The sequence below is a fragment of the Prionailurus bengalensis genome, chromosome D3 (assembly GCF_016509475.1).
Source record: "Prionailurus bengalensis isolate Pbe53 chromosome D3, Fcat_Pben_1.1_paternal_pri, whole genome shotgun sequence".
In the NCBI taxonomy this organism is placed as follows: Eukaryota; Metazoa; Chordata; class Mammalia; order Carnivora; family Felidae; genus Prionailurus; species Prionailurus bengalensis.
In genome coordinates this window covers 14,457,250-14,482,038 of record NC_057356.1, presented here as the reverse complement: position 1 = coordinate 14,482,038, position 24,789 = coordinate 14,457,250, and the positions used below count along the sequence as shown (strand labels likewise).

Genomic DNA, 24,789 nt, shown 5'->3' with positions numbered 1-24,789 from the left:
ATTGTATTTTCTAATTTTGCTATAGAGAAGCAAATAGAAATCTCTATCAATAATCTTAGAAAAACTTTTTAAATATTTATGCACTTTTGAGAGAGAGACAGACAGACAGAATGTGAGTGGGGGAGGGGCAGAGAGAGCGGGAGACACAGAATCCGAAGCAGGCTCCAGGCTCCGAGCTGTCAGCACAGAGCCCGATGCGGGGCTTGAACTCTGAATGTCAAGATCATGACCTGAGCTGAAGTTGGACACCTAACTGACTGAGCCACCCAGGTGCCCCTCAATCAATAATCTTAATATTTATTAATCTCATTGTTAATAATCTTTACTAATCTTAATTATAATAATTTTACTGATCTTAATACTTATTAGTAATCTCATTATTAATAATCTTGATCTTAATCATAATTGTTATTAATCTTAGTAATCTTAGTCACCTGTCTTTTTCTATTCACCTGTACATGTATAGTTTTATAAAATTCATGCATTATTCATCCATTATAGATATTATACATATTTTATATATTATTTTTAATGATATGCGATCATATGGACACATTGTAATTTATTTACATCATCCCCTATTGTTGAAGAGTTGGATTGTTTCCAGTCTTTCATGGCTATTATCAACTTAGAGCAAAGCTTCATGAATATACTTACTTATTTCTTTAGTATAAAACCCTACAGCAACACTGTCGTTTAGAAATACATTGAGAGTGCCAGATGTGTGCCAAGTGTATAATTTTAAATTTCCTAGTAACCACATTAACAAAGAAACAGATGAGGGGAGCCTGGATGGCTCAATAGGTTAAGCCTCTACTTTGGCTCAGGTCATGACCTCTTGGTCCATGAGTTCGAGCCCTGTGTCGGGCTCTGTGCTGACAGCTCGGAGCCTTGAGCCTGCTTCGGATTCTGCGTCTCCCCCTCTCTTTGTCCCTCACCCATTCATGCTTTGTCTCTTTCTGTCTCTCTCTCTCAAACATAAACATTAAAAAGAAACAGATGAAGTTCATTAAAAAAAAATTTTTTTTTCAACGTTTATTTATTTTTGGGACAGAGAGAGACAGAGCATGAACGGGGGAGGGGCAGAGAGAGAGGGAGACACAGAATCGGAAACAGGCTCCAGGCTCTGAGCCATCAGCCCAGAGCCCGACGCGGGGCTCGAACTCACGGACCGCAAGATCGTGACCTGGCTGAAGTCGGACGCTTAACCGACTGCGCCACCCAGGCGCCCCTGAAGTTCATTTTAATAATGTGTTTTATTTAATCCGGTATATGCAAAATACTATCATTTAAACATGTAATCAGTATAAAAATATTAATGGGATATTTTACATTATTGTTTTTCCTACTAAGTCTTTGAAATGTGGTATGGATTTTACACTTTTGGCACATCTCAATTCAGGTGCTAAAATTTCAGTTGTATTTATTTATTTACTTTGTTTTTTGAGAGAGAGCATGTGTGAGCATGTGAGTGGGGGAGGGGTAGAGGGAGAGACACAGAGAGAGAATCCTCAGCAGGCTCCATGCTAACCACGGAGCCTGACACAGGGCTCAATTGCATCATCCTGGGATCATGACCTGAGCCGAAATCAAGAGTTAGACACTCCCCAACTGAGCCACCCAGGCACCCCTAAAATTTCATTTTAAAGTAAAATGTAGGTCTATTAAAATAGCAGTTATATTTAGCAGAAAAATATTTTATATGGCTTCCATTTTTTTATTAGAAAAAAAAAGTTTTAATGTTTATTTTTGAGAGACAGAGCACAAGCAGAGAGGGGCAGAGAGAGAGAGAGGGAGACACAGAATCCAAAGCAGGCTCCAGGCTCTGAGCTGTCAGCACAGAGCCCGACGCAGGGCTCGAACTCACAAACCATGAGATCATGAGCTGAGCCAAAGTCAGACGCTTAACCAACTGAGCCACCCAGGTGCCCCTGGCTTCCATTTTTTAATTTCAGTGAAATAAAATTTAAAATACCATTTTGGACATTTCACACAGACATTAGATCAGTTTAATTTTTATAAACCAAAGCAGAGATGGGAGTATGTCTGGGTTTAGGATCTGAGAATCCACTGACATGTGTCAGGATCTGAAAAAACAACTTAATCTCAAAAATGAGGTGACAGAACTCAGGAAAGGATGAGGAAAAAAGGAAATTCTATTCATTAGGGTAAATAGGCAAAAAGTAAGAAAACTTTGTACAAATCAGACATTTGTGAAAATCTCCACAAGACAGGCAATGATGCTTGAGTAAGAAGTCAGTCCAGCAGGAACAGAGGCTTGGATGGGAGCATCCAAGCAGGACAATGGTCCAATGCACTGGGAAGTTAAATTCAGCAGATTGAGCAAATAAATAAAAATACTGAGGATTGTTTTTCTCACTGCCTGAGAAGAGTGATACAGATGTGGGAAGAAAAAAGGATAGAATAAACCCTATGGTGTTGGATTGTGATTGGAGGTATTGATTATCGATGCATATCGATGAAAAAATAAATATAGGCATAAATTTGCGCATCGACATGTACATAGATGCATTTCACATGCACACATCTATTGCCTAGGTTGTCCACTGAGGGGATTGCAAACGATGATACCCCAACATCAGTAAGCACACCAAGCACCCAAATCTTGGCTTCTAAATACCATTTCCCACTTAGAGGAACCAGTCAGTGCTCCCCCTTGGAGAGAGGGCTGATTCCATAGCTGGGGCTGGAAAATTTTTGTGTTGGAAATCAAAGAATGATTGTGTATACATCAAAATATATTTCTTTCAAGTGTTTTTGGTTTTGTTTTTTGTACCTGTGTAAAGAAAATGGTTAAAACAAGTCAGAAAATAAAAAGACAGGTGGGAGAGTTCTGTAGACATCTTAGTCGAAAGCCTTGCTCTGATGTACTGATAGATCAGACCCTATTCATTCAGAAGTAAGTTAGAGAAAAAACATTCTTTTTGGCATTTTTGATTCTAAAGCTCTAGATTGAGAGGCATCTGAATGGCTCAGTCAGTTAAATGTTCGACTCTTGATTTTGGCTCAGGTCATGATCTGATGGTTCGTGAGATTAAGCCCCACCTTCTTCGACTCTGTCCTGACAGTGTGGAGCCTGCTTGGGATTCTCTACCACCCGCCCCCCCCCCCCCCCCCGCTCTCTCTCTGTCCCTCCCCTGCTTGTGCACACACTCTCTTTCAAAATAAATAAACTTTAAAAACTCCCAAAACTCTAGATTGAGATTTCTTTTTTTTTTTTTAATTTTTTTCAACGTTTATTTATTTTTGGGACAGAGAGAGACAGAGCATGAACGGGGGAGGGGCAGAGAGAGAGGGAGACACAGAATCGGAAACAGGCTCCAGGCTCTGAGCCATCAGCCCAGAGCCTGACGCGGGGCTCGAACTCACGGACCGTGAGATCATGACCTGGCTGAAGTCGGATGCTTAACCGACTGCGCCACCCAGGCGCCCCTAGATTGAGATTTCAAATGAGAATTGGAACATTGATACATTAGCTTGATGTAACTTTGTGCCACTGTTGCAATGGAACGTAGACTTATCGAGAAGAAGGCAACTTTCATTTTATTAGTAAGATGAATCAAATTAATATTAACTTAAAAATGAGTTTTCAGGGGGCACCTGGGTGACTCACTCGGTTGAGTGTCTGACTTCGGGTCAGGTCATGATCTTGTGGTTTGTGAGTTCTAGCCCCACATCAGGCTCGCTGCTGGTCAGCCTGTCAGCACAGAGCCCGCTTCAGATTCTCTGTCCCCTTCTCTCTGCCCCTTCCCAGCTTGTGCTGTCCCCAAGATAAATAAAAGACTCTTGAAGAAAAATGAGTTTTCTGGTTTCTTCCAATGGGCTTCGGTCTCAGGCAAGCTCTCCCATATGGCAGCAGGGCTGGCCCTGGGCACCTTCTGCTCTGATGATATCCCTTCCCCACCCCCAACTGAAAAGGGAAGTGAGGGCTGTCTCCTGAGCACTTGGGAAGGGTAGCTGGGGAGGGTCCTTGGGGGACCCAGTCTGGCTCACTCGTTATCCTTGATCCAAATGCCGTGGCCAGGCCTGGGTCACGTGCCCACCCTGCAACCCGGGTGAAGTGGGTTGGTGAAACCAGCTTTACCGGAACCATATGGACTGGGATCCCAAGAAGGAAGGTTCCCCAAAGAAAGTTGAAATACTCTTTTCAGCAAGAGGGGAACGCAGACTAGCCGAATAGAAGCGACGGATGCCCACTCCCATCATCCCCCGCTCCAAATTTTGTGGTCTTAGAATTCCAGGATTGCCTTCCTGATAAATGTTGGTTGACAGTGCTTTGAAATGCCAAAGGCATTTCCACACCTACGGATTTCATTTTTGTTTCATTTAATGATCTTTATTAAATTTATTTTATTTTTAAATGTTTTAAATGTTAAATATTTTATTTTAAATTTATTTTATTTTTTATTTATCTTGAGAGACAGAGAGAGAGCACGTGTGCTCACGTGCAGGGGAGGGGCAGAGAGAGAGGGATTGAGAGTTGCTGGGCTGTGCCACACCAACCGTGAGATCATGACTTGAGCCGAAATCAAGAGTCGGATGCTTAACTGAGCCACCCAGGAGCCTGCAAATATATTTTAAGTTATAAAGATGACAGTAGGCTTTGGGTAACGAGTGAAACCAAGCAAAAATATATTTACGTTTAACCACTTTTCCTCACCCCATCCACAGAGTCTCCTGTGGCTCGTTAGCAGCCGGGGGCGTGTCTTCCGTACCGTTCTCTGCTCACGGGCACGTGGATTGCCTTTCTTTTGTTAATGTTGTTAGTTTTTATATAACTAGTTTTCCTTTCTTGTGTCAAGGCATCTCTCTATAAGCGTGGGTTCACGTCCATCCATTTCTAAAAGAATTTGTGAATTTGTGACTATTTGCATGTGAATTAAGATTCACATAGTGCAAGAGGGTTTAAATGAAACGTTTCTCTGCTGTACTTTTCATCTCCGTGGCTTATTTATTTTATACCTGGAAGTTTGTACCTCTTAATCCCATGAAAAATGCAGCATTGGGAATATAGTTAATAATATTGGGATCACTTTGTATGGTGACAGATGTCACTGCCCTTCCCCCCTTCCCCACTTGTGATAGTGCATAATACATAGAATTGTTGAATCACTGGGTTGTACATTGAAACGAATCCAATACTGTATGTTGATTATACTTCAGTTAAAAACTAAAAAAAAAAAAAAAGCAAAAAAATGTTTCTCCCACCCTTCTTTCCCACTCCTCACTCTTCCCTTCCCTGGAATATTAGGAATCCTCCCAGAGAGTATCTGCAGGTATAAAGATATGTAGGGACGCCTGGGTGGCTCAGTCAGTTAAGCGTCTGACTTTGGCTCAGGTCATGATCTTACAGTTCGTGGGTTTGAGCCCTGCGTCGGGCGCTGTGCTGATAGCTCAGAGCCTGGAGCCTGCTTCCGATTCTGTGTCTCCCTCTCTGTCTGCCACTTCCCCACTCATGCTCTGTCTCTCTCTCTCAAAAATAAATAAACATTAAAAAAGTTTAAAAAAAGATTTAAAGGTATGTAAATGTAAACATTTCCCACATGCATGGGAAACTATTTTTATTTATCAATGTATCTCAGAGACTGCTCTGTATGAGTAGGTAGCACGCTTCCTCACTTTATTTTATCGCTGCATAGTTTCCTTGTGTGCATATACCTGCATTTATGAATCTCCTGCTGATGGACCCAGGGTGTTTTCCATCTTTTCCCATTGCAAGTAGAACCGTAAGAAATATTCTTTTTACAGTCACTTTGCACAGGATGGCGTCTCTAGGTGAGTTCTTAGAAGTGGAATTGTTGGGTCCAAGGACTTGAGCAGTGGAAATGTGGCAGATTGCACAAAAGGCTCCCCTCAATAAAGTGCTACCAGTGTGTGTCCCTCCTCACTGCTGTGACACCAGTCTTTAAAATAGGAGTTGCAGGGGAGCAGCGCGTGGGTGGCTCAGTGGGTCAAGCAACTGACTCTTGATTTCGACTCAGGTCATGATCTCGCGGTTGGTGAGTTCGAGCCCCACGTAGGACTATGTGCTGACAGTGTGGAGCCTGCTTGGGATTCTCTCTGTCTCTGTCTCTGTCTCTGTCTCTCTTTTTCTGCCCTTCCCCCTGCTTGCTCTCTTTCTCTGTCTGTCAAAGTAAATAAACTAAAAAAAAAAAATAGAATGGGAGTTGGATGGTTTTCGGGCAGGGTGAAGGCAATGGGGAGATTCTTGCTTGTTCTCCTATGGTGGTGTCTCTGAGGTGTGTCCTCTGTTCTCCTCCGTGTCTCCCCAGAGCAAGCTGGTGAAATACTTCAGCCGACAGCTGTCCTGCAGAAGAAGGTGGCCCTGCAGGAACGCAACGCCGAGCTGGACGGCTTCCCCCAGCTCCGGCACTGGTTCCGGATCGTGGATGTGCGCAAGGAAGTCCTAGAGGTGACTAGAGACCGTCCCCTGCCCCCTGCCCCTTACCGGCTGATGCTGGTCCCTCGGAGAGATGGTTTTTGCCTGTGCCTGGCACACGGTAGGCCCTCCATAAATATGCGTTGGGTGAAGGCACAGAGGATCTTTGATGCTGTCCAGATGGTTAAGAGTGTGGTTCTCCGTTCAACTGGGTCCTCTTCCAGCCCTGCTACTCATTAGCTCAGTCACCGTGGCCAAATCACGTTACCTCTTAGACCAGTGCTGCCCAGAAGAACCTTCTGCTATGGTGGAAATGTTTTGTACCTGTGCTGTCCGATACGGTAGCCACGGCCACGTGTTTGCTCTTGAACACTTGAATTGTGATTAGTGCGTGTGTCATTAGTGTGGCCAGTGGCCACCATATTGGGCACCCCAGACTGAGGGCCTTACTTTTCTCATCTGTTAAGTGGGGTAATGATGGTCTCCTCTTCTGAAGTAGCTCGCATGACAAAATGAGATGATCCATCTAAAATGTTACATTCACTCTCTGGCACCTAGTAGCATTCAGCAAGTATCAGCTTGTTATTATTGTTGAAAACTTTGACAGTAATAGGAGTGGACCACGTCCTGAAAATCTCGAGGATGGTGAGATTTTGTCCTACCCTCTTGGATCCCAGGCTGTTTCCAGTAGCCAGTCCAGCCTGTCCCAGTGAAACCCACTTACATTCGTTGAACACATGAGGCCAGGCATTGTCCTAAGGGTTTTACACCCAGGACCTCAACTGTTGAGGCTGTTCAGACCCTCACAATGACCTTTTGAGGTGGGGACCGTTATCCCCATCGTGCGGATCTGGAATCTGAGGCTCAGAGAAATGAGGTGGCTTCCCTTGCTAGTGGGTGGATGGGTCTGGAAGCTTGGGAGGACTCTGGAGCATGTGGGAGGCACTGTGATTTCTCTCCCTCTTCCTCTGGCCTGGGACTCTCTGAGCTGGGTAGGAGCGAGGGTGCTGGGGGCCCCTGGGTGGCTCAGTCAGTTAAGCTTCTAACTTGGGAAGTTTGGGAAGCTGACTGCTGTCAGCTCAGAGCTGGCTTCAGATCCTCTGTCCCCCTCTCTCTGCCCCTCCCCCTCTCAAAAATGAATAAACATGAATAAAAAGGAGAGCCCCCCTCCCGCCCCCCGCAGGACCAAATGCCATTTCTCTCGATGCACACTTGCTTGAAACGGCCTTTGTTTTTTCCAGACCTTGACCTCTGTGACAGCTCGCCTGAACCCACCGGATCCTGAGCTAGACAGAGGACCCGCACGTTGCCCCATCCCTGCCCCCCGTTTCACGCATGTGCACTAGATGGTGTTTGATTCTATGTTATTTCATTCCCAGGATGGAGGTTTCATGTGAATATTCTTAAAATGAAAGGTCACATATAACTACAGGCAGAACATCTTATTTTATTTTAAGTTTATTTATTTATTTTGAGAGAGACAAAGCACGAGTGGGGGCGGTGGGTGAGAGAGGGAGAGAAGGAGAATCTCAAGCAGGCTCTATGCTGTCCTCAGAGCCCGAGGCGGGGCTTGAACCCATGAAGCCGCAAGATCATGACGCCAGCGAAACCAAGAGTCAGGCGCTTAACCGACTGACTCCCTCCCAGGCACCCCCAGATAGTACATCTTACTTGCACGAGCCAGTTCACTTCTGGGAGGCTTTTGGGACCATGTATTTATCAAGTGGGATCAATACAGAAACAGTGTTCTCGTCCAGGGGTTGAAAACTGGTGGCCCCTAAGCTGTGTGCGATACACAGACATTTTTTGTTTGTCTGATACAGCATTCTCAAATTTTTTTTTTGAGCTAATATTTAATGGCTAGAGAGTTTGCATTAAAAAACCCAGATCTCTGACTTCTCCTGAAAAAATCCGAATTGCTGAACACACCAACCTAAATTCCCGTCTGGTGGCAATGAGCTGAATTCTGCTGCCCCGTGGATCTTACAGGTCCCTGCTAGTTAGCAGTTTTGCTCATGTACATTTACCTGGCCTGCAGGTGCCCCAGCTCTGGCTCCTACAGTAGTCTGTTCCCGTCCTGGGTCCAAGGCCACTAACTGGGGGATAGGGAGGGAGCTGGGCTTCCAGCCCTCTGACTGCAGCTCCTGTGTGAGTCCCCCCTTCCCCCCCCCCCCCCCCCCCCCCCCCCCCGTCCCCTTTCTGAGGAGGAACCAGCAGTATGGAAAAGGCTCCCAAGCAACTGCCTGAGTTCCTTTCTTCCTGTGTGACCCTGGGCAAGTGGACTAACCTCTCTGAATTTTAGCATCCTAATTACAGACTAATGGTGATGATAAAAGTACTTACTTTATGTGGTCTTTGTGACAAAAGAAAATCCAGGAAAAGCACTTAAAACAGTGTTCCATCCACTTCATTTTCATTTATTATTATTCTTTTATCAAACAGACGTGCATCTTCGCTTTTAGTCTGGGTTGTTAAGGCTTTGTCCATTTTTGATGTCATTATTCTGTGATTTTTTTCTGTGGCCCCAACTTTTCAGTGAAAATTGGATATTTGGGGGGTAAATTATGGGATTACAGTGCACAAGTGAGTCCTGCAGCGAAGAGGAGAATTCTTTAATGTTGTGAATGAGTTCTTCTAAATATGATTCATTTTGTACCTTCAGATCCTGGACTATCACTTTTCTTAAAGTGGGGTTTATATGCACTGCGTCCCTATATGAGAAACCCCAAGTACCGTTCTCTCCTGCTCCCTGACCTAGTGTGCTGGAAGGGCACTGATTGGGCTTCGTGGCTTTTGCCCTGCCTCTGTTTTGTGTGTGTGTGGGGGGGGTGGATTTTTTTTTACTAATGCGGTTTTCCCCCTTCTGGCTGCCAGTTTATGTGTGTGCATTGGGGATGTGGGGGCGGGGGGGGGGGGGGGCGGGGAGGGCGGGGTAGGTGTCCGATTTTGTTGTAATACACAGGTATGGCCACAAGAGGGCAGAAGTAATCCACAATGTTGTCCTAGAGTCTCCGTCTTTAGGTATTTAAAATTCTTAAATAATAACATATGTAAAAACATTGCATACCATTAACTGCTATAAAACGAAGGCTCTCCATTTGATACACATGTATAGATGTCAATGCATAAATATGCATAAATGCATGAAGATGCATAAGTATCGAAGTTTGACAAATTTAAAGGTATATCTATCTATATTATGGTGTCCAGGGACACATCATTTTGGGAAAGGGGGTGTGGGAAGGGACACCTGCCCAAGACATTTATAGCTGGCAATCCTACTGGTTCTGTTCCCAGCTGATCTCTCCAGAGGTGTCCCTGTCCCCACCCCGTGCTATACCCCAGCCTTACCATTTTGTCTTAGAATATAGACCCATGCCCTGGGGGGCTCAGTCACCAGTCCAGTTTCATTTCCAGCACATACCCACAGTGTTCCAGATTACTGCCCCTTAGGGTTCCTAAAGCCCCAGTCTGGAATCTCGAATGGGTGGCTGGGGAGGACAGCCACCAAGAGACTTGGGCTATCCAGTTTGCTCTGCTCCAAGTTTGCCCTGCACTGGGGACAAGCCAAGCTGAACAGGAGACACAGAGGGCCATCCAAAGACAAGGAAAGTGGAGCCCTGCCCATAAAGAAGCTACCGAGGGGGACAGATAATTAACTATCACCACCTATGGAGCGCTAGCTATGTGCTAAAGATAGGCGCTACCTTACAAAGTACAAGCACTTAAGACACCCATTGTACAGGTGAGTAAAGTGAGGTTCAGAGAGGGTAAGTGACTTGCCCGAGGCAACGAGTGGCAAAGCTGAGATTCAAACCTCAAACGGAGGCCTGTTGGACTCAGGAGTCAGAGACCCAACCTTCCGCACAGGGCCGGGTGTTCCGCTGGGTACCACTAGAGGGCAGCACGGAGGCTCAGCCCACTTTCCTTCCCTCTGGGTGCTTGAGGTCCCTTCACGTTCACGGAGCTCCTTACTTCCCTCCTGCAGGAAATCACCCCTGGCCAGCTGAGTCTGGAGGACCTCTTGGAGATGACAGATGAGCAGGTGTGTGAGACCGTGGAGAAATACGGAGCCAACCGGGAGGAGTGTGCCCGCCTCAATGCCTCCCTCTCCTGCCTCCGCAACGTCCACATGTCAGGTGAGTGGGCCTTGGGGATGGAGACCCCTCCCCAGCACATCTGCCTCGGTTCCTCCAGATTTCTGTGCCCACTCTGCAGGCCAGGATGAGACGGAGTCAGCTTTGGATGGTAAATTCCACTCATGAGCAGAGGAGAGAGGAGCAGTGGTGGGGTCAACTCTTGGAAGCTCTTGCTCAAGGAAGAGCTGAGGTCAGAGAGCATTTGGATCTGGATAATAAGGGCCCAGATGTGGAAATACAGGGTGTGCATAGGTGATCAGGGTCTTTTTACCAGAGACATTCTTAAATGCCTTTGTATTTGGGTCTGTATCCATCTAACTTCTTATCTTATTATTATTATTTTTTACCTAAACCATATACATTCATTGTAAAACAAAACAGAAAATAGATCAAAAGAAAATACTGCCCAAGCTCTACCCCCTAGGGAACTTACTGTTGTCATTTCGATAAGTGTTTTGGTGTAATCGTTACAGACAAGTGGGTATGTGCATAACTATTTAAAATTTTTTTTTAATGTTTATTTATTATTAAGAGACAGAGAGAGACAGAGCATGAGCATGGGAGGGGCAGAGAGAGAGGGGGAGACACAGAATCGGAAGCAGGCTCCAGGCTCTGAGTTGCCAGGACAGAGCCTGGTGTGGGGCTCGAACTCACGATCCGCGAGATCATGATCTGAGCCGAAGTGGGACTCTCAACCGACTGAGCCACCCAGGTGCCCCACATAACTTTAAAAAAAAATTTTTTTAATGCTTTATTTATTTTTGAGAGAAAGAGAGACAGAGCATGAGTGAGGGAGGGGCACAGCGAGAGAGGGACACAGAAAACGAAGCGGGATCCAGGCTCTGAGCTGTCAGCCCAGAGCCCGATGCAGGGCTCCAACTCACGAGCCGTGAGATCATGACCCGAGCCGAAGCTGGACGCTTAACCAACTGAGCCACCCAGGCGCCCCACATAACTATTTTTAAACAATAGAATTAGGATTATCCATGCACATTTTGAAACCTGTTTTTTTTTTTTTTTTTTTCACCTCATGAAATAACTTCTGTGACTTGTTTCATCAGTTTGGGGTCCAAATTGTTAAGAAATAAAATTCAACTGGAGATCAGTTGCGAATCAGGCGGCATCCTTTCCAGCAAGTAGAGAAGTTGTACAAAATGGAAGGTTTTTATAGGCAGGAGGGAGGGACAACAGAGTTCTTAACAAAACAAAAAGGAAGATTGTTTCAGGAGAGGTTAAAACTAATTAAGTCCGGGTTTGCTATCTTGGTAGAATGACTCAATTTTGGGCGTGTTTTTTTCTTCCTTAACATCCTCTTTCTTTGATCTTTCCCATTAATTGCTCAGACCCCTGTTTGCCTTCATTAGCGGGACGTCAGATATCATCCTCTTGAGGCCTCCTGCTTCTCCCTAACCTCATGATTTCCCCACAAATTCTGGGGCCTTTGCAGTCCTAAGGGGTCAGCTGGGCAAACACCAGCCAAAGGGTTATTGGTCCGTCTGCCTGCTTGTTTCCGTTTCGGCCACAAGGTGTCACTGTAGAACTTTAGTCTTTGCTGGACTCAACGTGGAGCATTCAACAAGTATGTACTGACTATTGTGTTCCAGCAGGGCTGGAATACAGCAGTGAAGGAAAGAGAACATACATGACACAGGTTATTGGCCCAGATCCCCACGCATGCCTTTTTGTATTCTTTCTTCCTAGCAGATCCTTATCCAAGCTACAATCGAAGGGACCCTGAGTTGGGGGCTGTCCTGTCATTGAAGGATATGGTAGCATCCCTCGCCTCTACCTGCTAGATACCAGGAACACCCTCTCTTCCCCCAGTCCCGGTCATGACAAACAAAAATGCCTCCAGATAGTCTGGTGAACACTGCCACGTAGCTTTCCAGAAAGTTCGTCTCAATTTATGCCCCTCCCCTGTCCTTCCTCCTTGCCCCCTACAATGCAGGAGAGTGAGGACTGAGGTTAGGTTCTTAATTGCTTTTCAGAGTTCAGTTTGCATCTTCTCACAGAGTTGTGCTACTGAGTTTGGAGAAGCCCGTGTAAGTGGAGCTGCCCTCCGTGGGTTGAACACTCAGCCTCTGTGACATCCTGGGCTGGGTGAAACCTTGAGAGGGCCTCTAATCTGCTGTTTTTCAGTTTTGATCTAGATACACAGAAATGAGGGACGCCTGGGTGGCTCAGTTGGTCAAGCATCCGACTCGTGATTTTGGCTCAGGTCATGATCCCAGGGTTGCAGGATCGAGCCCTGCGTCGGGCTCTGCACTGAGCGTGGAGCCTACTTAAGATTCTCTCTCTTTAAAATAATAATAATAGGGGCACCTGGGTGGCTCAGTCGGTTGAGAGTCCGACTTCGGCTCAGGTCATGATCTCACAGTCTGTGAGTTCGAGCCCCGCCTCAGGCTCTGTGCTGACAGCTCAGAGCCGGGAGCTGCTTCGAATTCTGTGTCTCCCTCTCTCTCTCTGCCCCTCCCCCGCTCATGCTCTGTCTCTCTCTCTCTGGCAAAAATAAATAAACATTAAAAAAAATTAAAATAATAATAATAATAAAGATACACAGAAGTGAATCAGATTTACATTGTACACACATATACACAATGTACCCACACAGGTACGTCACTGAAATGAATCTCATGGAATAAGGAATTACCATCAAACGCATTCTTACCATGCACACTGTTTAGTATTCTTTGCTTTTTTATTCTGTGTCACTTACCAAATACTGGTAATGACTGCCACTTTTATGTCACACCTCACTTACGGGTTGTGAGCCATGGTTTGGGAAACACTGATCTCTTTGATCCTTGTGGGGAAGAAAAATTTTTCCCCCTACCCTTCTTGGTACTGGGCTGGGAGGGCCTCGATAATATAAACAGATTAACAGGAGAAAAACAAACAAGGTCTATATACATGGAAGAGCCCAGGAAAACTGAGTAGCTCGTCAGAGTGGCCCGTCTCTAGCTAAAGACAAAAGAGGGTGTTAGATGGGGGTGTGGGAGGCAGTTATGGGACGTGACCAGGAAAAGCACAATTAACAAGGGTAAGGTGGTTGTGCGAAAGAAGTCTCTGCCGTCTCCACTGATAGGAGTTTGTAGAGATTTAGAGTCACGTTTCTGATGCTGACGTGTGGAGGTTTCCCTTGTAAATGTCAACGTCTTTTATAAAAGTGTGACTTCTAATCCATTTTCAGAGCTTCACCTGTGTCTGCTGTTTCTTAAAAATAACCAGCCTAGGGGCACCTGGGTGGCTCAGTAAATGTCCGATTTTGGCTCAGGTCATGATCTCACAGTTCATGAATTCGACCCCTGCATCAGGCCCTGTGCCAACAGCTCGGAGCCCGGAGCCTGCTTCCGATTCTGTGTCTCCCTCTCTCTCCCCCCCTCCCCTCGTGTTCTGTCTCTGTCTCAAAAATAAATAGAAAACATTAACGATTAAAAAAGATGATCAGCCTAAAATAACCCTTATGCCAAAGAGACATGCTTTGGGGTGGTCGGTTCAGTTCCCCTTCACCCTCCATGCCTCTACCAAGTCTTTCCCAGGCGGCTCAGATTCCGTCTACGGGTCCTGCCTCTGATGCCGGCCTTACGGCCACTGGGGGCCTTGACGGCAGTGGCCAGTGCTGCGCGTTTGCCCAAACCCTGTGGTGCTTAGCGCACAGGTCGGCGTGAGGGGCAGCTCCACTCAGTACCGCATGGGGTGCGTCACATTGAATACAACCCAAAGAACTCTTTATTACTTGTTACAAGTAAGGGGAGTCCTCGGAGCATCGCCTCTCCCAACAACGAAACTGGGGGAGTTTGGAGCCGCGGGCACGTGCGTATTCACGGAGGAGCTTGGCAAAGGACATTTCGGTCTAGAATTGGGGCGAAAGACAGAGTCCAGGTCCTGGTTGATGGAAGTCACGGGGCCGGTCGGGGTCGGCATCCTCCGTACTCTGGCTCCAGTGAGTTCCATGTCTGCGTGCTCACTGCGGGACTGGAATCCCGCAAAAAGAACACAAGAGTGGGCATTGGGTCAGTGTTTACTTTCGAAACAGCACTGGGAGTTCTACCACTGATTTATTGTCTCTGCAGCGGCTGGACTCTGTCGCAGCTTGGTGGTGGCTGTTTGTTTTTTTACATTCTTTCGTTCCCTTAAAGTCATTAACTACTGAGGTATGTTTTTCTGCAATCTTTATGTATTGCAGGGGGTTCTGCAAGAAAAGTGCTTGTGCGAAGAGGTGCCTGTCAGGCGTCGATTACAAAATGGCTGGGGTCCTAACCTGGCTTCTCTGATGTTAAGAAAGCTGTATCTCATCTTCTCTGGGGACCCCTCACTCTGTCTTGTCTACACACTCAACTCCAAGTTCCCTTAATGTCATACTTTATTTCTCCTCTTCCTGTACACAGCAGGGACGCTTGTCACATTTTAATTTAAATTTCAGCCTTTTTGGGGGGAGTGAGTTTTTTAAATTTTCTAATTTTTGTAATTTTATTTGTGAGAGAGAGGCAGAGCACAAGTGGGGGCGGGGCAGAGAGAGAGGGAGACACAGAATCCGAAGCCGGTTCCAGACTCCGAGCTGTCAGCACAGAGCCCAACGCGGGGCTTGAACCCACGAACTGTGAGATCGTGACCCGAGCCGAAGTCGGACACTTAACCCACTGAGCCACCCAGGCGCCCCGGTTTTTTTTTTTTTTAATTAAAAAAATGTTTATTTTTGAGAGAGCACAAGTAGTGGGCTCTGTGTTGACAGGCTGACAGCAGTAAGCCCGATGTGGGGCTTGAACTCAGGAACTGTGAGATCATGACCTGAGCTGAAGTTGGAGGCTCAACCAGGGTGTCCGGGGATGCCTGTCTCCCCCTCCACAGGTCAGGGATCGTACCTCTTCTTGCGAACCATTTTACTCCCGGCCAGACGTCAATATCTGTAGGGACTTAGTAAATATTTCTGAATTGCTACCTGAAACCCATGCAGATCACCAGTGGCTTAAAGTGCACGGTCTTTTGCACGGTTTGCAAAGTAGCTCAGGACTTGGCTTCTGTTTGGAGCCCCACCATTCCCATTTCCCCCTCAAGCCTTAAATGTATTGGACAAGTCTACTGGTTACTTCGCGTTTCCCAGGTCATGCACGGATTTCACACCTTGGCACAGGCACCACTACCTGGAATCCCCTTTCTCTTTGTTGAATGGGTGAATGAATGAATACTTCTGTCACCAGCTGACCGTGTCTTACAGCGATTGTCAGTCTCCTCTCCTTACTCCCTCATGTGACTGTGATCTTCCCTAGGGCAGGCACCCTGCTAGTCACCCTTTGAATGGGTGTATCAAATCTGAGCCTTGCTCCCGGCTCAGATTGCCCAGGTGGAGGAAAGATCCAGGAAGCTGCCTGATGTGCTTGCTACCGCTCTCCACCAGGGGGAAGCAGTGAGCCATCCTCGACCAGTTCTTTTAAATATTCTCTCAGAGACCATCATCATTCCTTAGAAACTTCTAATGATCTCAGGATCTGTGTGGTTCCACCATTCCCTGCCCTTCACTTTAACCAAAAATGTTGTCCCAAGCTAGGGAACAAGCTAGTGTCTTTCTCACCAGACTTTTAGACTTAAGCGTCATACCGTATTTATTGGCCTTGGTGGCCCCAGCTCTCAGCCAGAGGACTGGGGTCCTTCACAGTGGTGAAGTCAGATATCTTACATTCTGGTGGGTAGTGGTGATTCAATGCATGTTTGTTAAATGACTGAAGGAATACAGGTCGTATTGAGAAAGTCGTGGAATCATATGGAGAGCGGGAAGCTTTATGCCTGGCAAAGCGTATAATCTTGGCCTGTCTCTCTCTTAGAGGATCGAGCATCTTTTATTTTAGACTTGGGACTCTAATCTTAGTTTCCTCCTTGGGTGTTGGGGGTTTCTTTATTTCCCAGTGTCCAAGAAGCCTCCAAGTTAGGAAAAAACTACCCCTACCTCCCATCTGTGAGCGTGTTAGATCAGCCTGAGCCTGAAACCGAAGAATACCCAATTGTTCTTTCAACAAGTTCAGGGGACCCCAAAGCCATAATGCCTTAATCTTTTCTTGTCATATCAGATGTGGCCTGAAACCAAAAAAAAAAAAACATTCATAAATCCATTCAAAACGTATTGAATGCCTGCAATATGTCAGGCACTGTTCCGATCTCTGACAGTGCACGCTTCGTGTCTGTCCTCAAGGGGTTTACATGCTATGGTGGGGGGGGGGGGGGAGACAGATGACACATTATAATCGTAATAAGAAGTACATTATCAAGTATGTTAGGATGAGTGCTGCGGGGGAAAGAAAAAGTGGAACAGTGTCGGGGGGGTGGCCGTGCCCTCCAGGAACAGGAAGGGGGCAGGTTGTCCTATGAAATAGCATGATGAGGGCAAGCCTCCTTCCTCTTCCGTTTTCCTTTCTGCTTCCCCTTCTCAGTCCTTCAGTGTCTGCCAGCAGAATGGAGTCTGGAATCAGACGAACCCAGGTTCTGCTACATTCTGGGTCAGCCCCCTATTAGCTGTACGATTTTGGGTATGGCATCTCGCGGTTCGGAGCTTAGTTTTCTCGGTATGAGGATAAACATGATGAGCGTTTTCCCCCATGGGTCGTTGGTAGGATTGCATGAGGCGATACGGGCAAAGCGCAGGGCCTGGCTTGGATTCGATACACGGTAAGTCTTACCGTTACCGTTACTGTCATTGTCATGCCATCACCCCTGCCCCCGCCCTGCGACTGCCATCACTTCTACCTGTACTGCATGTCCACCGACATGATCGCTGTCCCCATCCCCACCCCCACCCCCACCCCCATCACCAGGGTCCTCTGGCCTTTTTCTGCCTCCAGCTCGTTTCCCTCGACCTTCTGTCCATCCCTCTCTCTTTTTTTCTCCAAAGGGCCCCTGGCCTTCGGTTTTCTCTAATTCTTTGTTTCTCTGATTTCCCTTCCCTCTGAGCCACTGTCTCCCTCAACATTGCTGCTTCTTTAGAACCTGTTTACCCCCTCTGTTTGACTTGATTGCTCTCTAGAGGTGACCCACCTTTCCCTGGCCAAAAACATTAAACAGACAAGGCCAAGCAATTTTTCCATGGCACACAGCCCCATTTTCTCCATCATGGTCGCCACAGAGCTAAGGTCCTCGGGTGAAATTGATTTGTTTCTGGAAGAGTGTGTTCCTGCCCTTTGCTCCCCCTGCCCCCTCCAGCCCCAGACCGGAGACCTCAGGCCTGAAGACAACAGGCTCCCTCCTTTCCTCTCTGGGTCACACACACAGCTGCGCATCAAAGAAGGGCCTGGAAGGGACAAGGCTCAGATATCAGAATACAGATGCTGTGCTTTTTCTCTCTCTTGTTTTCTTTTTGCCCTTATTCTTCTTGGTCTTTGGGCTGCTTTCAGGCCAATAATGGTCAGTCATTTGCATGTTTGCTTTCCCAAGGAAAAAAACCCCAGGTTCCAGATGATGGAAGACCTTGCTTTTCTCCTTCCTTTCTTCCACACTTCCTTATCAAGCACTCAGTGTCTATCAGGCACTGTGCTAGTTTCCAGGGCTTGGGGGCTTTCTCGGGCTTCAGGGTGGAGCTGAGACCCAAAAGCAGGGGGAGGAATTCTCCTGATGACTGGGGGGGGGGGAGGGGGGCGGTGGGAGCACGCAGAAGTGCCTTGGGGCAGGAGGGAGCAGGTGGCATCCTAGGCTCAGAGAGCCCAGTGGAACTGCACGGAGCTTGCACTGCAGAGTTTTGAGCCGAAGATGCATGATCACCGTCCAGTTCGCAGACCAGCACTCTGGCTGCAGAATAGGTGGGTGGCCTAGACTGAGTTTTTGGGAAGTGCAGGAGGAGGCTGGGGGTGGGGGCGTGCTGGTGTTGCAGGATTGTGGTGCGCAAAGGTCAGGAAGGAATTCTTGAGAGGTTGTATGGTGCAACTTTGTAAGCTTATTTGAGTAGCTCGCGGACAGGACCCGTGGGCCGAAAGGGCTGCACTTTTGCTGTACGAAGCTGGTGATTATACGCTTAGTGCTCGAGGGGATTATATGCTGCGTGCAGGGAATAGTAGATCATAAATGTCTTCGAATCTCCACTCATAAAACCGCTTTCACAAGATTTTCCCCGTGCTTCTCATTGAGCTTGACGTTAATTATGGGTGAGATGTGCAGGCAGTCATGAGACCCTTGAAGAATGTAGCCGCCGGCACGTATCTGATCCTTATCGGAACCGTGCAGGCTGAAGTTCAGCCTGCTGAGCTAAGGGTGAATGTTTTTCTGCTTCTGCCCCTCATCACAGGGAGAGAGAAGAGGCCAGGGTACCCCCATACCCCTGCAGCCTCTCGGAGCTCCCTTTCGTCAGCTCCCTTCCCTGCCAGCTCCTCCTCGGGCACGTCCAGAGGGAGAACTGGCAGCCAGGAGGAAAACAGGATGCAAAATGGCCCCGCAATAGGACAGCCTCAGATGCTGTCTTGTTTCTTCCCAGTTCGGGCTTTGAACGGAGGCCACTAGAACCCTGCCTTCACTACAGCCTTCCTTAGACTGGAACAAAGAGCCGCCCTGATTGCCCCATTGTTGCACTTGCTTCTAACTTTGGGCTGGCCCAGCAGCCCAGGGAGAGGGCCCCCCCCGAAGCCCGGAGGGGCTGGTGTGTACCAGACCTGACTTCCTCTCTTTCCCTCCTTGTGCGCTCCCCAGCCCTGATCCGTAGGTTCTCGGGGGCTGCTTACACAGACGTAGCACCGCGCTGGGCCTCTCCACGGCAAGGGAGAGGCACCGAATGCCACCTTACGTGCAAACGGCTCATTCGCTCCCAGCATGCATCCCAGTCTAACTTCCTGTCTGAGTCGCTGTCGGGGACGAGGACATAGTGGTGGCTAAAACCCACCGGCTTCCCGCTCTCATGGACCTCATGTTCTAGGCTAGCTAGATTCATGTGATGAGTGAAACTTACATTCATGAAATTGAAATGAAATTAATTTTGTACAGTCAATAAGAAGTGAAAAAAGTTTTCACTGAATAAAAATTTTCACTCAATTTTTTGCTTAATCAAAAGTGAACAGATTCACTTTTTCCATCTCACCAGCCACCTTAAAAATTCTTTTTAATGTCTATTTATTTTTGAGAGAGAGAGACACAGAGCACGAGTGGGGGAGAGGCAGAGAGAGAGAGAGAGAGAGAGAGAGACAAAATCTGAAGCAGGCTCCAGGCTCTGAGCTGTCCTCACAGAGCACAACGTGGGGCTCGAACCCACGGACCGCGAAATCATGACCTGAGCCGAAGTCGGACGCTCAACCGACGGAGCCACCCAGGCGTCCCCCCAAAGCATTTTTAAGAGGCAGACAAGAGGCCCTTGTGGCTGAACCATAGGCTGTGCTCCGGTGACTTGTTGCTGTGTGACCGTCGACCCCCAAACTTAGTGACTTAGAACAACACGTGCATTGTTATCTCTTCACGATTCTCTGGGTTGCCTGGGCTCAGCTGGGTAGTTCTGTGGTTCCACGTTGTCTGTTGGCTGGGCTGGAACATTCAAGACGGCTCACGCCCATCGATGGCAGCTGGCAGTGGTAGCTGGTGGGAGTGGAGTTTGGGCTGCCTGCTGGGGCACCCACATGTTGCCTTTCCGCGTGGCTTGGGCTGCTTATAGCGGGAGTAAGCGTTCCAAGAGGGGGCAAGTGGAAGCTGCCAGGTCTCTTAGAAGCTAGTTCTGGAACAGGTACGGTGTTGCTTCTGCTGGTAACTGTATCAGCGGGGGGCAGTGGGAGAGCAGGAACGCTGCGAGTGTAATGGAAAAAGGAATTTATCGTGGGACTCCAGACCTCATACCACTGTAGGAAGAGCTCAGGAAGTAAAAGTTCAGGAGGGGAGACTGAAGATGCAGAGGAAGGTCTCTAACCTGTCCTGATGCGGGTAAGCCCGCCTGGGGACGTCTGGAGGGAAACCAAGAAGACGACTGGTGTAGACGCCTCTGGAGTTTCTTCGATCTTTGGAGCTGGTGCCTCTGTGAGTTTGCAGGCCAGTGTCTGGTGTTGGATTTGAGGTCGCTGTTGGTCCCCAGGGCCCAGTGTCAGGATGAAGAGAGCTGGCCATGGAGCAGGAAGAAGAGAGGATAAACCAGACCAGCACCCCTGCATCTGTCTCCTGCTGTCCCTGACCCGCGCATCAGAGCATCACAGCTTTACTTCACTTCCCAAATTCTGTGCAACTTTGGCCAATTTTAACCCGGAACCATACAGAGAAGGGGAATCTGGAAACGAGGGTGCCAGCATAGCCAAGCTGACAAGACGCTAGACTAGTGCAGGGAGCAGGGGTGGCTGGAGAGGAGGTGCGGGGGAGAGACAAGCAGGGGCCAGCTCAGGAGCCTCGGAGCCGTGGCAAAAAGCTTGGGTTTCTTCAGAACAGAATGGGAAGCTGTTGGAGAGGTTTTAAGAAGGGGATTGTCTTGGGGCGCCTGGGTGGCTCAGTCGGTTACGTGACCGACCTCAGCTCAAGTCGTGATCTCACGGTTCGTGAGTTCGAGCCCCGCGTCGGGCTCTGTGCGGGCAGCTCAGAGCCTGGAGCCTGCTTCGGATTCTGTGTCTCCCTCTCTCTCTGCCCCTCCCCCTCTCATGCTCTGTCTCTCTCTCTCTCTCTCTCTCTCTCTCTCTGTCAAAAATAAACATTAAAAAAAAAAAAGGGAATTGTCTTGACTTGATTCCATTCAACTCCTAAGTCAAGGGCGGATGGAACTTAGGTACGTTTTGTCCATTGGCCAGTCTCCCTTTCTCCTCCTTCGTCCCTTAGTTCTGCTTCCCTTGGGCTTGGCCTCAACTTGCCCTGTTTATTTGACTCTACCTTACCTTCCTTATCTGTAAAATGGAGGTGCTGATAGTATCTTCCATAATTATGACACTATTGCCAGAAAAGAAATGAGTTAACGTAAATAAACACAGAGCCAGATGTCTGGCAAATTGCATGCTTACTACATAGTTGGCTATGATTATCTTTATTATCATTTTGAAAGTCAGAGCCCCCCACCCGCCCGCCAGCCTTTGTCTTACAGCCAGGGAAGCAGACCCCTCTCTGAGAAACCTGGTCCAGGGCTTAACCTGCCCTTCCCGATATAGCTGCTACTCTCACTTTCTTGCAGGCCACCTTTGACCCTTCTCTTTAGCCCCCTGCCACTTCATGCGGTCCGCTCTGGCTTTTGTGGGACCCCCCCAGTGGGAACAAAGAGGGCCTGGCTCCCGGCTATCATCTCTGATCTGAGCCATGGTCCTCCTTCTCTGTATTCCTTGCACCTGGGAGGTAAAAGAGCGGAAGCATTGGGCACAGAATTTGTACTGTGTAGTCTGCAGGGGCCGAAATGTTTGAGGATCATGGGTCCCGCGTCCACTAAACCAGATGAACTGAATCAGACCCAAACTGTTAAATCTTAGAATCAGACCCCAGCTCCTTCCCCCAGGCTCCTGGTTGGTCCATCTCCAGATGTCTTCATTAGCTCCTCACATCAGCTACCTTGACCTAATTGCATTTCCTTGAAAAGCCTGCCACGGGGCCTTTGCACAGGTCATCCTTTCTGCCTGAAGTGTTCTCCCCTCATCTTTCCATAGCTGGTTCCTTGTCATTTTGTTCTCAGCTCAAATGCCACCTTGCCAGAGAGTCCCACATCCGTCTCAGTCACTCACAGTCCCATTACTCTGTTTTGTTTTCTTCACGGTTCCTATCACATGTGAAACGATTTTGTTTATTTGTTTGTTTCTCTACTCCTCACCAGAGCAGTCATGCTCAGACCTGAATGTGCATCAGAATCCCCGGTAGGTCTCCCGGACTTTCTGTTTCAGCTGGTCTGGAGAAGCACCCAGACACCTGCGTTTTGTAACGAGTTCCCTGGGTGCTGCTAGTTTGGGGATGCCACTTTGGGAGCTGCTGTGCCAGAATTGTTCCAGAGCCTGGCTCAGAACTGTCGAGCAAAAAGTAGTCAGTGAGTGATCAGATGAATGATGGAGACCCATGAAAATAGTTAAGAGCAGATATTGGTTGGGTCCTTAGACAAGTGATGTGCCGGGCTCATTTAATCCTTTCAACTTTCTAAAATATTTATTTAATTTTGAGAGGCAGAGAGAGACAGAGGGCGAGCAGGGGAGGGCCAGAGAGAGAGAGGGAGACACCGAATCCGAAGCAGGCTCCAGGCTCCGAGCTGGCAGCACAGAGCCTGACGCGGGGCTCGAACTCATGAACTGCGGGATCATGTCCCAGGCCGAAGTCGGACGCTCAGCCGACTGAGCCACCCACCCCGGCGCCCCCTCATTTAATCCTTTCAGCAACCTCATGAGGTTCATATGATTATTCTTTCTGTTTACTGGTAAGAAAACTGAGGACCAGAGAGGTAGCCTCCTTGGCCCGGGTCACGTAGCAACTGAGTGAGTGTCAGAGCCCGGGTTGGAGCCCAGGTAGGTCTGGCTGCTGTCAAGCCAAGTCTCCTCCTGTAAGAAAGCCATTAAGAGATGGCTTCTCCTTAACCCTGCGGGCGGGGTTGGTCCGTATATTTCCATTTGCTCAGTTTGAGTGTGCATCCCCCTGGTGGTTATGCAGGGTAAAGCAGCTTAAACCAGAAATGAGATAAAAAGGCCTTATTAGAGCCCCCGTATACATACTGAATAACAATGGCATTGCCCGTCCACAGCACCCTTCAGTTTTAGGAAGCCCCTGCCTGCCGGTGATCTTATTTGATCCTCACAGATGTACCAGTGGTGGGTAGACCAGGATGAGCACCCATTTCACAGGTGGGAAAACTGAGGCCAGCAGAGGGACACTTTGACTTGCTGCAGAGCAGGGGTTGGAACTGCGGAACCCGTTCCTGCTTCTCAGTGCAGAGCCCTTTCTGCTGTGGGCTGTTTGGGGATGCTGGCCGGGACCCCGTTGCCCCTCCAGGTTGAATCCCAGAGCTGCCCAGCTGGGACACTGCCCTGTGGTGGGTGTGGCTGGGAAGGGTCCGAAGTCCCTTGAGACTCCTCAGAGCCCTGGGAGGCTCCCCTTTCTCCCAGCAAGGGTCAGTCTCCCTCGGTGAGTATTTCTGCGCTGTTCTTAGCAATGGTTCTGAGAGAGAGTGGGTATGTGATCCTTGGGCATGCGATTATATTTGAAAAGCTGAGTCAATATGCAGGAGGAAGCAGGGAGGGCAGGAGGATGGAGAGAAGCGTTATCGGGTGTTATTTTTAGGAACCGTATTCCCTACCCACCCCCACCTCACGCCCCCAGTGTCCCAATATTGGGATGGCATTGCTGGAAATGAGATGGTCTCAGTTTGTTATGGTCATGCTTTTCACTCAGGTGGCCTTTTAAGGCATTGTTTAATTATTTCCCTGATTACTGATTTAACAATCTTGCACGGGAAGTAACCCAAAGCTATTGTTTGGGGGAGGGGGAAGACAAGGCAACATTTGGACCCAGCTCGCGTGTTACTTATTGTTTTCAAAACGGATACATAGAAAACAGTTCCAGAAGGAGATAACGCTTGGATATTTTAGCATCTTGGATATTGTGGCATCGTTGTTTTGGATTAGGGGTGGTTATGATTTCTCTTTAGGTTGTCTGCATTTTCTATCTTTCTGGGCACGAAGCAACCAGTTGTGTAGCTTCCTAGAAAAAAAATTTGAAGGAAAAAACTCCTCCTCGAACCCAGTTTGTTTACCTTGTTCTGTCCCCCTTGTCATATGTGCCTCCCCCGGCTGCTGGTGCCTGTTGGGGCTGTTTGCCCAGACCCTGCAGAGTTCAGTGATATTATCTATTCATCAAACCTCTCCTCTTTGTGTCTGTTCGAAAGAAAAACTTCCTGGCTGCATGTTCCTGAAGCAAACCTTCCCATGGCTTAGACAACTCCTGATGACGCCTCAAGGTGCCACTTAAATGCCACCACTGCCAGGAAGCCCGCCTTGATTGCCCCTGCTCTTCGCTTGTTATCGAGTTATCCTGTAGTTGTTTTGATATATAAGTATATAAGTCTCCCATGTCAGATTATAAATTCCCAGACAGCAGGTACCCTCCCTTGGCCACAACAAAAATAATAACAGGAAATGATTGAGTGCGTAGTATGTGTCAGGGATTATCCTGCGCTGATTTTAGGGAAAACTCCACTTACTCTTCAGAACTTCCCCACGAGAGAGGGACTTTAGTTTTGTTTTCCGATGATCGAACCGAGGCACAGTGGGTGAACGAAGGGGTCCAGGGTCACGTGGCCAGTAAACTGCAGGGGCCAGGACTTGAGCTCTGCTGACCACACACTTGAAACACAAACACGGTGCTTCT

General features: G+C 48.0%; 1 protein-coding gene across 1 annotated transcript in view; it reads left to right on the top strand.

Moving 5' to 3' along the window:
* KSR2 (kinase suppressor of ras 2) overlaps window positions 1-24,789 on the top strand; it is a 423,945-nt gene that overhangs the window by 84,401 nt on the left and 314,755 nt on the right. The window contains 3 exon segments of the mRNA XM_043557708.1: window positions 6,294-6,330; window positions 6,333-6,433; window positions 10,389-10,539. Of these exon segments, the coding sequence (XP_043413643.1) occupies window positions 6,294-6,330; window positions 6,333-6,433; window positions 10,389-10,539 (289 nt within the window).